Raw genomic sequence first — 14,118 nt, 5'->3', positions numbered from 1 at the left:
TAAACCTGATGCTCCACAGAGAATATTTTATACCATCGAGATGATATAAAACTATAGATAGATATAAATATGGATATAGGGATATTGACATGGAAAGATGTTCACAAAAATCTTGTTTAGTTTTAAAAGGAGTTAAAAATAAGTAAATAAACAGTGCAAGTAGTATGAGCCCATCCAGTGAAAAAATTATGTAGGTAGAAGACTCTTTGCACAACAAAGCATGGCCACGCAGTGTGACTAGTTGCAAGGGTTCTCTTGTTTGGGGCACGCACTTAGAAGAGTCTTTTAAACTTCTTCCTTTGAATCTGTATTTTCTGCTTTTCCCACCAAATCTTCTAACTTGTAAAAAGGTTTTTTAATGATGTTTATGAAAATCATAAATATTCATAGAGAAATTTGGAAGGGACCTCACCAACATGTTTGTCATGAGAAGAGTAAAATAATGGCAAGGAGTTGAAGGAAAAGGATCCTTTTGCCCCCACCTCCATAAAACAAGCACCCCTTCCCTTAATTTGTGTAGAGAAAGGGAGAATGTCCCATATCCAGGAGGCAGGGGGAAGCAGGACATCTCTTCCCTACTTTCCTCCCACCCAACCAGAAGGCCCCCAGGGGGTCTGGGCAAAGCAGGAAGTTCTACCCCAGCCCTCAACAAACCCAGCCCTCTACAAACCCGGCTCCCAATAAACCCAGTCCTCAACAAACCCAGCCCTCAACAATCTAGCGCTCTTTCAGTAAGGCCCACTCACTCCAGTCTGCTTGCTAAGTAAAATGATCTGACCGTGGTGGTATTTTTCTTCAGGAAAAGCAGAAATAGGTGTTTAAAATCCATATGAATTCATTTTACACATTTTGAAAAATAAAGAAAAACCCAGATAAATGGAGTCCTACCAATGTGTCTGGCCCAAAGTCGGGAAGAGAAGTTGAAATAAATAAAATCTTTTCACTGAAGTGGAATTTATCCAATGTCTTAAGGCTTTAAAAAAACAAACAAAGCTGTTCCTGTAAATCCAATAAATAAATGTTTAGATTATGTTTTAATCTAATTGGAGAAACAGGGCTTGGTGTCTTTCAGGCTCCAGGGAGTTCTTCACTCAGCAAATACCAGAGAGTTCTCCGTGTGATGCCTCCTGGACGATGGAATGCTCTGCAGAGAAGTGCAAGGCCTAGGTGGGGCTCTGATCTGCTCAGCAACTGATCGAATTCCTTCCTCCCTCTGACTCTCAATTTCCTCATTTGTAAAGAGGCAAAATAAGGCTTTCCACTGATCGGAGAATAACGCGCTAAACACTGAGCCTGGCACAAGGCAAACTCTCAGAATATCATCATCGATGGCAGGCTTTGGTAAATTTTTCTATTTACCCCAAAAATTCAGAACGTTTAATTTTTCACAAGAAAGGCCCATAACAATACATAATATAACCCAGATGATATGCCCAATTAGCTTGGTCTTCTGCTTCACAGGCTCCACTAGCCTTCAGAAAATAACATCAAACTTTTCTTCATTACGAACTTGAAACTAGTTTTTTAGAGCCAACTCTCTCTTAACTCACTGAAAAATATTTTTTAAATTAAAAATCAAAATATTCCTTTTCCAAACAATAGTCACTGACTCATCTTCAATTCAACACAATTTATGAAGTCCAATTTTCTGTGTTGCTATTTTTAATTCGAAAACTAAATTAGAGTCTAGATATGCTGCTGTATGATTATATACACTCTATCTTTCTTAGTTGGATTGTTTTCTTAAATTATGTAACGTTATTAGACTCTCCTTTGTGATTTATTATCATGACAGCAGTATACTGCCAATCTGTGTCATCTCAAATATTGTCTAATTTTCAAAAAATAAAATTTGATTCCCAGAATCCAAACCTAATGTTATACTGGTCTGCCATTATGTTTCATGGTGATCGTTATTCTGGAGTCAGTACAGATTGGCAGCTGGTTCCCTATTTCTCCGTGCTCATGCGAATCCAATTCAGTAGATTAACAGTAGTTCTTAGTGTAACGGGAAGATACAAAGTGTATGCATCTTACGCATGTCTAGATCCAGGGATCCAAATCATAGAGTTTTTGCTTCCTCTAATTCAAACTCTTCCTCCATTGGAAAAAGAAAAGGCCCATGAGGTCAGACTAGATGGCTTCTTGCCCCCCACTCTACTCTCAGCTACCAGTTTGGCCACGTGTCCTTGGTCTGGCCAGTAGAAGGATCAAGCTTCTCCAGGGCCATGTCAGGACTGCCTGTGTGAGCTCTGTCAGGCAATTTGCTGGGCTGCCAAAAGTTATCATGAGCTCTGCATTTAGATTTAGATATAAAAAGAGCAGCCCCACCGAGGATTCCACCTGCAAAACCACCCTTAAAAAGCCAGCCTGGAGCATAAGGCTTAGGGAAGGCAGGAAACTCCTGGCTCCCAATGACACCAAACCCAATGCACAGGAAACAATAAAGTCACTCCACTCTTTGTGCAAACATAGCCCCAAGGAATGAGCAATTCTAAATGAAAAACAAACCAGAAACCCTCACGTTTAGTCACTGAGGTTTAAAATCCTTGGCAATGAAAAAATAAAATGAAAAAAAATGAAATTCTCGAATGTTCAGTGTTCAGTAGCACGCTAGCTTCTAAATTCTTCTAAAACAATTTAGTGGTAACTGTCACAGAGCTCCCAATACACTTTCTATTGGTTGAAAGAGCTCATATTTCCACCCATTTTTTAACTGAAGTAAACTGTGTGACCAAGGTACACAGTATATATTATGTTGATGGAAAAAAACGTGAATGGATTTTGAGGTGCCAGCTACAATCCAAGACACACAAGATTCTACTTCTTCCACCCCCCTCTACAAGGATCCTTTACACCTCACTGAAGAATAACCAAAGATCTATAGACAAAGGGGAGTATCAAAGGATAGGTTTCACATAGGTACACTTAAAGGGTTCCCTTCTCTAGTGTACACAGAGGAAAGGAAATGGGTTGCTCAGTCTTCCCCCGCCCCCAGCCACATACACACATGGACACAGAAATGTCATGGAGCAAAGAGCCACCCTGACTTAGAAACAGTTATCTCAACCAGGGGCAGCGAACGGTGTGGTCTTCTTCCTGTCCTTTCCATCTAAATAAACTTCACGGGCGAAGCGGGACAACTCTCAGGGTCTCAGTGTCTTCATCAGGAAAAGAGGGACAATCCCTCCCTTGCCCTAGGGAGCATTCAGGGGCATGACAGAAGATCTCAGGCCTTCTGCCTCTGTTTCCCTCACAGCAGCAAGGCTTTCATCTTTTTATGTTTCAAGCTTCTATGTTGGGTTTCATTTGATGCAAGGGCTCTGCCTCAGGAACATTCCTAGCATTCTTCCTCAGACAAGGGCTTACGCACCTCCACCTACTTCCCACTGGATCTGTGAATGACCCCAGGCTGGCCAGCCAAACTGCAGGGCAGCCGGGAGGCCCAAGGAGTCCCCAGGATGGGAAGGAGAGGGCACTTGATGCCCTGAAAATTGCCAGCCCCGAGTACAGTCTTAGGACCAAAGAAATGCAACTTACCTGCCTTCTCTCATCAGGGGCCTTCAGGAAAAGTGCGTTAATCACTGCAATGGTATAGGTTTGGATCTCTTGATCTGTCCTATAAAGACACAGAACAATACAGAAAGTCAGAATAGGCTATCTCTGAGTCAGACCATGATAAGGATCATGATCTTCCCAAAAAAAAAGATGAGAAAGGGATGACCTAGAAAATGCAGGTGGCAACTGAGTGAGAATGTATTTTAACCATCATGAGGAAGGAAACACAGCTGGGGGGGAGGGTCGGCGGCAATTACTATTACTAGCTGGACAATTCACTGCTCAGCAGAGATCACCCAGAAAGTAAAGGTAGTCAGCTGGCTCTCCTCTTCTTCTCTAATGGTCTTAAATACATGAACCCAGGGGTTGTACATGTGTATGTACGTGGGGAACTGTGATTTTCTGTCTGATATATGAAGTATATCTGGGACTAGACGTGGGTATCCCTACACTCCTGGAAACTGCTTTGTCTCCATGGCAATGCTATTACGTATTCTAAAAATCTATTTCCAAATAGAAACTTTTTAATAACAAAAAGAACAAGTTTTTATTTTTAAAATTTGCAAATTTGCTTTTCACTGAAATGAAATCAGAAATTCCAAAGGAAGCAAAAATTTCAAAGAAGCCGCATGGTAAACAGTAAATAAGGACCCAAGCCAGAAACAAAGAGCAGCCGGTAAGCTACATTCAGAGATAATTCAGGGAGAGGCCAAGGGCAGAACACAGACTTTGGCAGGATGGAATCCAAAGCCCAGTACCCCGCAGGCTGGCTATGTGGCCTTGAATGGGGTCAGGGGGTGTCCCCAAAACAGTTTGCTCTTCTGTAACACTGGGGAAGAACACAGTTACTTTAAGATGCTGCTTTTAGGATAAAATGAGTTAATGTATACAAAATCCTCAGTATGGCACTTGCCAAATAAACTCTCCACTCTGGCAGAGCACAAGTATGTGAATGCACAAGTATGCCCTCGAGATTCAGAGAAAAGACACAGACTGTAGAATTAATACATTTCACATTCAGGGAAATGTGAAACTGGTATTATTTCTAGAGCGGTTTCACACAAAAGCATCATTTTAGAGCATGTGCTCATTTTCCCCGAGGCCACAGTCCACAGCTTGAGTGACTTAAAATTTTACATTTTGGTCACCTTCCCCCCTCCCAAATGAAGGCAACATCTAATGCACTTTGGTAGGTTTGCATTATAAACACAACAGTTAACATTTTTGGTATATTGAGAACTACTGAATATTTCCTCACAGCCCCAGCCTGCATTCTCAACCCAAACAGGCCAATCAGATTTCCTCTTGAAATTTACAAATGTGACCTGAGAGACCAGGGATGGCAGTTAATGGGAGTCAGGTCACATTAGTGCCAACCAGTACACTAGAGAAAAGGCCTGTTGTGACCAGTCCAGGAGCCCATAGTTTCTATCCTTCTCAAGGCTTAGCTACTGAAGTCATTCCTGGGCTCTAGAAAGTCCCCCAGGATCCTTTCAATGAACTCCCTGTTTGTGTAAGCCACCTCAGGGGGCTTGTTGCCACCTGTAACTCCACATACTTTAATTTATAAAGTAGCATTGTACAGTGGTGTCCTTCTCAGGGACAACCTTACTGATCACCTGAGTGGAGAGAAGGGGAAAGAACCCCAAATCCTGCAGGCTGCTAAGTGCCTTGTCTTAGAGTTCAAGCCTCTAGAGATAAAACACATACGTTAGAAAAGACAAAAGAAGGTTACTGTAATCACCTCAAGCCTAAGAAGGAAGACTATCTTGAAAAAATTCTTAATTATCTATGAAAATACTCATTATATCACAGAAAAAACTATTTTTAATGACAAAGGAAAGATGCTGTTGAGAACTTAAGACAGCAAATTGTCCTATAATGTTAAAAGTAAAACTCCTTCGATATCTACCAACATTCATCAAAACTAAGGCCAGTTTTGCCAGGCGCTGGGGACAGAAGGTGCCAAGAATAGGCATGGGACCCCCCACCCCACAAGGGACCAGTCACTGCACCATTTCAGTGTGGTGGGGGATTGGTTTGGTACATGGTGTGGTTAGACACCAAATCAAGATTCCTTTTCTGTGTATTTAATCAAACCAATCAAAAACCTTTCCCAGGGCTGTATGATGGCTGTCTACCAGAATCACTTCCCCTTCCCACATGGGAGGTGACCACATGCTTACCCTTGAAGATGTGGAATAAGTTGGCCGATAGTGATCTCCTGAGCCACCTTTTGGTAGAGGTCGTGGCTATTGAGCACCATTGACTCCAAAATGGCCAAGGACCGCTGAAGGATTGAGATGTCCATGCCTGACTTGTTGACAAAACTTGCTATCTGGAAATCCAAGGAGGACACAATTGACCACTCAAAGTAAACAGGGCATAGAAGTACAGAAGGGTAAATCAAGGAAATCAGGAGCTCACTTAAGAAACACCAGACACAGAATGAAAAGTCTCTGGAATTATAGCTGAATAGTAAGAAACACATCAAGTCAGGGATGATTGCTCATATTATTACAAAGCACTATTGATGTCTTATTTCTATAATTCAATAATAAGCAATTCTAAAAAGGAGACAGCTTCAAGGAATTATTGTCTGGTTTCTCTGGGATTTTTCTTCTGTGTTTTAGCTTTCAGAGGCCGATGATTTCAACACATACAGTGCAAGGACTCCCTGTGTTTCTTTGAGGCAGTAATTTCAACATATACTAATAGCCATTCCCTTCTATTCCCAGGCTACTCCTTCACCCACACGATGCATGATTTTTATGTTCATATTATGACCCTGTTACATTCTTAAGGGACTCCCACAAATCACACTTGTCAACACAATTCAACTGGCAACTTCTCAGTCATTGGCTACTCTCCTTGTTATTCCACAATGAAACACTCTTTCCCCCATTCTTCCAATTTCTTATGGTTAAAACAAATTCTTCTCATCTCAAATTTAGCAAACAGGAAAACATTTAAATTAGCAGTGCTAAAAGTTAAAATAATAGCTTAAGCACTAAAATACGTTCTCTAAGGAATTAATCACTGAGGCCTCAAACATAATAAATCACAACGTAAGAAGGAAGTAAAATAAGGGTTAGAATAATGGATCACAGTAACCCAAACACATGGGTACCATAAAGGTTTTATTTTAGAGGCCTCATTAAAAGTTATTACTGTCTGTTGACAACTCACACTAAAAGGCTGTTATTACATCAACATAATGACTGCTTTCTTAAAAGCTAAATAATTTGGTTTCATGACAAACTGACATTTGCTCGCTTACCCCCCTGCCCAGTTTGGGGGGGGGGTGATTCTTCCTTTCTGCTGTCCCATCCACCCCTTCTCCTCATCCCCTCTCTCCATCCTTGGACAAGATAAAATGCAAAGGAGCCCATGGCAACTGCGGGTACCATCTCCACTGTTTCTAGCCAATGACTCCTTGGTGGAAGTAGGGGTAGCCAGTACAGATAACAATACCCTCTCTGCCCCCAGGCACATCTGGATCTCAGAAGTAGGAAATACATGACAGAAAGGAGTATAGTATAGTAATATGATGATTTTATAACTCCAAAAAGCTATTATTTTATAACAAAGTACAGGAAGAGTATGAGAACTTTAAGATTCTCAAAAGGCTGCTTGAGCGCCTTTCATGGCTAATAAACTTCTCCAATGTGTTTACTGTCCCTGGCAAGCCTTTGCCTTAATCCTCACAGTCTGCTCCCCTCTGTCAAATCTACCAAGCTAAGACCATCTTTTTCTGACAAAAATCCAATTACCCTCATCCTGAGCTCATGGTTTAACACTTCCTTTAGACCTCTGCTAAACAGAATGTCAATTCCGCACTTTCCTCACCAACACCTCCTCCACCATTTTCCATTATCCCAGCACAATTCTTGGCATTTATTAAAAAACTGAAGAACTCGGGGCGCCTGAGTGGCTCAGTTGGTTAAGCATCTGCCTTCAGCTCAGGTCATGATCTCAGGGTCTTGGGATGGAGCCCTGCATCAGGCTCTCTGCTCAGGGGAGAATCTGCTTCTCCCTCTGCCTCTCTCTTTTGGTGCTCTCTCTCTCTCAAATAAAATCTTAAAAAAAAAAAAAACTAGAAGAACTCACACAGAAGTTTGTTGACAATACTTCTGATTTTCTCAGCACTCATGCCATCTTCCATGCTCCTTTTCTTGTCCTTAGTCAAAGTGGATGTACCTTTAAGGCTCCATGGAGAATCTTCCACCTGAGAGCCTACTGTCAACTCCCTCCCCCACCCTGCAGCCTTCACACCCTCTTCTCACTCATCCAAGAAATGTGTATTGGTTGGGTGCCACAAAACAGGCTTACACTGTCCTAGGCTCTGGAAATAGAGAAAGGAGCAAAACCCACAGGATGCTGAACTTCAAGGACCTTATAGTCTAGCAAAGACAGAGAGATAAAAAGGCATTTACTATGAAGTACGTTAATTGCTTATTCTTGGCATCCAAAAATATAATTCCATTTAGATATTCCAACAAAGCCTAAAATTAAATGGTGTGAAAACCAATCTCTTTGTCTTCTTAATCCTCCTTTCTCAATGATCACCTTTTATCAAGTTTGCCATCATCATTAATGATTCATAGTCTCAGTGCCTTATGTTCTGTCTCTGTGAACACATTTATGAGGTCCCCCCTTTGGTACACATTCAGGTGTACAAGCACAACATTGGCCCAGGGTCCCACTCATCCCTGGATCCCTAAGACAGCATCTTCTTCACTTTCCTAAGATTCCCCTCTAACACAATTTTATCCTCTACTTTCACAAATAACCTTTTGATACTATTTCCTTTCTCAAAATATCCAACCAGAACTCACGATGTTTTCTGATACAAAGTACACCTTCTGCTAATGGGTTTTAAAGTTCTCTACAAATTATCGGCAGTCATGTTCCCAAGGGGCTTGCTCAATGTTGTATAAAATAGTTCGTAGTTTTGCTTTATTTCAGGCATATTTGAATTCCACATACATATTCCATTTCCATTTGCCATTTCTATATATTTCTCTCCCATATAACTAATCCCTTACCGTCATCAAAATATTCTTTAAAATTATTCTTTCCTATTACCTCACCTCTTTGGTGATATATAGAACCTAACATTTCAGTAAATCTAGTGCAGGTTACAGATTTGATATTTACTTATTTATTTATTTATTTATTTATTTATTTATTTATTTATTTATTTATTTGAAAGAGAGAGAGAGAAAGCACAAGCAGGGAGGACGGCAGGCCGAGGGAGAAGCAGGCTCACCACTGAGCAGGGAGCCCAACGTAGTACTTGATCCAGGACCCCGGGATCATGACCTGAGCAGAAGACGGACACTTAACTGACTGAGTCACCCAGGCACCCCATTAGTGGCATTTTTAAACTAACTTCTATCTTTTGTCTTTATGTGTCAGTTGTTTTAGCCAGACATTTAAATGACCCAATATTGTCATCTAGCGAGTACTAATAACCAAGACATCAGTGCTGACTGAGTGGACATAATGACTGTGGACGGGCTCCTTATTAGTGCACATACAAATTCACCAAAATACAAATGTTATTTTCTATGTCTATTTAAAAAACTATGGATCTTAATAGTTACAGAGCATTAAAGATTTTCTGGTTAAATTTTAATTTCTCTTGTCTCCTCCCCCACCCCTGTCAAAAAATCAGTAATGACTTTCTTTGCCTTTAGATTATTCCTGGATCCATGACTGCACTTTTGGCTGACACAGGTGAGCTAGGCTAAGCCAAAGCACAGCTGCATGAAAGTAAGGCTGTACCACAAGAAAGAAGAGTGATAATTATATATACGACCTCCGCATGTTTCCAGTCATTTAAAAATGTTACCTAAATAACACGGAGGAGTATTTGCACGGCTTCTAAGAAGCCAAGGGGCATCACAGTGCATGAATCAATGACATAGACTATTAAAAGCACATAAACACTTCGTAGAATAACTTAGAATGAGATCTTAAAATTCTTCCATGCTATCAAAACTGGACCAGAGCCATAAAGAACATGCGGCTCCACTGCCGTATTTTAAATTATCTGAGCAGCGGTCCATAAATCTCTCAAGTTTTTAAAAGGCAAAAATTGCTGGGTCTCTACACTGAACTGGCTGGATGTTTGTCCAGGCACGGAGAACACTGTAGGGTGATCCAGACCTTCCTGCAGAGCTAAGGTTGCAAAAGAATTTGTATGAAACACTCCTTCCAAGAAAAGGCACTGGTGTTATACTTGGCTAAGGGAAAACCAAATCGTAATACAGAAAGTCCTAGCTTTTTTTGTGTTGTTTTATTTTGGTTTTGGTTTTTTTCTTTTCTTTCTTCTCCATACCTTCCTACCCTCTCCCTAAGCAGCAAGACTTTAAAATGCAACATTAGGTATTGGCGTCAAGGAATTCTATGTTTCAAAACGTTTATGAAATGATGTTATTTATTGCAGACAAAGTTTGTAAACTAGAATCTAGATCTGCACATGAGAAAACAGATAGTAAGGAAGAAGACAGGGGCTGGCAGGGAAAAAATATTTATCCAAAGTGGTATGAATTTGGCATTAATAGGAAGCCAAGTCTGGACCACAGAGATAAGCATCTTTTGTCAGTGCATTTCCTAGTTGAGTTTTGTCGAGATAAAGCTCTATTTAAAAGATAGTTGCCTGCATACAATTCCTGGGTTGTCTAAGTGCTGAATTTGAACCAGCTAATGAATAAAAAAGTTAACCTTACAAAAACTATCAATTATAAAGTCATTTTCTGATGAGAATTTTTCAGATTCACATTAGGGATTGAAATGTAAGTAGCAATGCAAAGGAAAGAGAATGACCAGGAATAAGAACATGACATTCGTTAAATGTATTACCTTTTGAGAAAATATTTAATTTTTTATTTAAACTGCCAAGACTGCTAGATTGGTTTTTTTACTTTATTTCCTTAGATTTTTTTTTTACTTAATTTCAGTGAGTGAAAACCATTTTCTTAAGTAGTCAGATATTAAATTATTGTCATTCTCTCTAACCCCTTCTCACATCATTTAACGAAAGACAGTTTTGTAATTTCCTTCCATTCATGACTGAAATTTGACTTGAAATATATTTAAATACAATGTCACTATGTTCCTTCTCTTTTTCAAGTTTTAGGGTTTAAAAATATGCTTCCAAAACAAATTTCACTCATTCATTTCACAGAAATGTATTAACTTCTTACTCTCTGCCAAGCCCCATGGATAAAGTCATGCAGAAAGCCGTGGTTCCAGCCTCCTGGGACTCATGGTCTGGTGGGAGCCAGTAAAAAGAACAAAGAATCCACAGAATGTGGTAAGTGTTAGCACAGGGACACACACAAGGTCCAAGGAGAATGGAGAGCAGAAGAAATCACTTAACTCCATACCAGTGAGGTTGGGGAGGGCTGAACAAAGGTGATGCTGGTTCAACAAGTCTTCAGGAGCTATTTTTTCCACCACTCGAAAGCACAGGTGCATGACCTGGGGGAAGGAGCCCTTAACCGAACCGATGACACTCCACTTCCTATGACATCACTTAACCTCCCCAAGCCACTGCATCCTCGCCTCCTGGCCAGAAGTAGCAAGACAGCCTGCTCTATTCTGGAAAGGACTGCTGTGAGATCAAAAGAGATATTATGGATGGGAACCTCTGGGTGGCTCAGTTTGTTAAGCATCTGCCTTCAGCTCAGGTCATAATCTCAGGGTCCTGGGATCAAGTCCCACATCGGGCTGCCTGCTCAGTGGAGAGCCTGCTTCTCCCTCTCCCTCTGCTGCTCCCCCTGGTTGTGCTTTCTCCTCTCTCCCTCTCTCTCTCTCTGTCATATAAATAAATAAAATCTTTAAAAAAAGAGAGAGAGAGATACTATGGATGAAAGCACAATACAACTTCAAGGAATTTGCATTCAGGACAGCATTGTTTTTAGAGCAAAAGAGGCTTTAACAACAGACAAGCTAGGTAATTGGGATGTAGGAAAGAAAGGCCTGCCAAAAATCCAGAATGAGTTAACCTTTTTTGTTAAGTATGAAAAATCCACAAAGCCCAGTATCTTCAGATTTAACTTGCTTCTCTAGATCTTTTAGCCTAGAAGGACAGAACAGTGACATTTGTTCCTTGCATTTATAATTTACGGCTTCCATTTCCTTGGCTTTCTCATCTACAATTGTTTCCTTTCTCTTCAGCAATTCGTACCACTGACTAATAGAGGCAAAAAGAAGCTTCCTTTTCTAGTGGTTCCCATTAATCATCTCCCTTGGCTTTATGCCCTTACACAAGGAAAGAGAATTCAGAGGTGTGTCAAGAAGGCCCTGGGTTCCCAATCAGCTCTTGTCTGAAACACATATGCAGCATCGTGCAAGCGTTCAATCTGGGGGGCTTCCCTTCCCAACACCCTCAATCAACAGACTAGGGGCTCTCCTCTGCCCTTCGATTCAAGGCAGCACCTCCCTCAAGATACGGCTTAACTTCAAAAGGAGAAGGAGTAACTTCACAGTGAGGGGACCCAGCAGGTATCACCTCAGTCACATAAGCAAGGTCAACATCACCATTACTAACACATATCAACATGACATACCCCGATACAATGTGCTGACAAAGACACAATGTTCCTTCTCTAGTACTCTTCCCAAAAATGCATCACCTTGATTTAACCATCAAATATCAAACAAATCCAAATCGAGGGACATTCTACAAAATAAAGGACTCTTCAAAACTGTCAAAATCATGAAAGACCAGAAAAACCGAGGAACTGTCAGACTGGAAGACACTAAGGAGGCATGACCACTAAATGCAATGTTGGATCCTAGATCGGGTCCTTAACAAGACAAAGGACATTAGTAGAAAAAAATGGTGAAATCAAATAACGGTAATGGTATCGCACCACTGTTCATTGTACCATCATTATGCAAAATGTAACCTAGGGGAAGCTGGATGAAGGGCATATGGGAACATTCTGTACTATTTTGTGCAACTTTTTTATAAGTCTACCACGATTTCACTATAAAAGGTTTAAAAAATTCAAGTGACTCCTCTGGATTTTGCTTTGACTTTTCAGCTTTTGCACAGATTCTCTGAATGTATTTTAAACAACCCTTCCCAGAAATCAATACTTCTAAAATAAATTTATGAATTCCAAACATCTCTTCACTCCCAATACAATAGGAAGAAAAATGCCAATACTCTTATAAACCATTTCACAATTACAGAGAGAGGAAAAACAAATTAACCAATTAATAAGTAATAATAATCCATGATTTAATGCCACATTTAATAGTTATCAAGGCAGGACTATATATTTATTGTTCGAAGGAATTATAAGTTTGCAGATGTGCCTTTACACAACTCAACTGCAGGAAGTGGTGGGAGCTCCTCTGCCCTCTGTTCCCACACCAAGTCCACCTTTCCCATCCCTTTATTAGCTTCCTCCTAAAGGAGGAACCGATCCCAGAGACATTTACTGCACCGTGATTACAAGTAAGTGGTCTCAACCTAAGAAGATGAACCCAAGCACACCCCCTTCTCTTATATCCCTGCTTTAAACCCAGGCATGTAGGAAATCAACATACTCTGTCTCTTTCCCGTTCCCTGAATACCTGATTGAGGGCAGGAGGTTTAAGGAGGACAGAAGGAACTCTACTTAGGTCCTGAGAATAACCGAGTCCTGGACAGGGAATATGCAGGGACTGCTTCTGTGGTGTTAACAACATGACACTTTGATTTCCTTTGACTATGGGTTCTCACGTGCAAGCCCTTATGATCCTGGTGGGGAGACAACATCATCTCCACATAGGATTTAGATATCCAGATCCCCACATTCATAATACTTTCAACAGCCGCACCTACCTTTAACACAAAGAACTAAAGGAAACAATGACACAATATCCTCAAAGCAGAGCAATGTATCTATGAAAGTAATTTAAGCCTTAGAAAAGAACAATCTACATTACCTTCTTAATAAATGCCACTGAAAATGTATCCCAGGACACTATTCCATGGTCCATCAGCTCAACAAAGGCCGTCAGGGTGAAAGAGAGCATGTCTCCAAAGCTGGAAAACACAAAGGGGATTAATGGAGATGTGCCCAAGAGCTGAGCCCAAGAACAGGCACAGAAGTGACAAGGCTTTAGAAGAGTGAATACAACAGAATTGTAAAAGATCACTGAGATAAGCAGCTGGGCCATAGGAAACTTCGTCAAAAATGTGCGTCAACGGGAGGGAGGCAGGTGGGCTTTACAAAGAAAGCCAGGGCCTCAGTGGGACAGACCTGGACTGACTCTCACTCTGGTGAGCTACGTCACACTGGGCTATTCCCTAATCTTTCTGAGCCTCTGTCTTCTCAGCTGAAAAAATGAAGAGTGATACCTATTTAACGTAGGGCTGCTTGCAGTGCACTTAATACCCTGTGCAACATATAGGCATTCGGTAAATGATAGCTTAAAGAAAAGCTTCTCAGCCAAGAGAGGGCAATGTGCTTTTTTTATTATTCATGGGTATCTAATAATTAGAAATAATTCTAGTAAGAGTGTTAGCACTTTGCAGAGGATTTGAGCGGT

The 14,118-nt window shown here is 40.8% G+C and overlaps 1 protein-coding gene across 9 annotated transcripts in view; it reads right to left on the bottom strand.

Annotated features, from left to right (window-relative positions):
* ELMO1 (engulfment and cell motility 1) overlaps window positions 1–14,118 on the bottom strand; it is a 527,802-nt gene that overhangs the window by 314,200 nt on the left and 199,484 nt on the right. For all 9 annotated transcript variants that reach the window (XM_045792846.2, XM_045792847.2, XM_087860896.1 and 6 more), the window contains 3 exons: window positions 13,513–13,612; window positions 5,745–5,896; window positions 3,541–3,619 (listed from right to left, as the gene is read on the bottom strand). In XM_045792846.2, the coding sequence (XP_045648802.1) occupies window positions 3,541–3,619; window positions 5,745–5,896; window positions 13,513–13,612 (331 nt within the window). The remainder of the gene's footprint in view (window positions 1–3,540; window positions 3,620–5,744; window positions 5,897–13,512; window positions 13,613–14,118) is intronic.

Source organism: Ursus americanus, chromosome 3 (genome assembly GCF_024610735.1).
Source record: "Ursus americanus isolate L20-20 chromosome 3, mUrsAme1.1.p, whole genome shotgun sequence".
In the NCBI taxonomy this organism is placed as follows: Eukaryota; Metazoa; Chordata; class Mammalia; order Carnivora; family Ursidae; genus Ursus; species Ursus americanus.
This window is presented reverse-complemented; position numbering and strand designations above follow the sequence as displayed.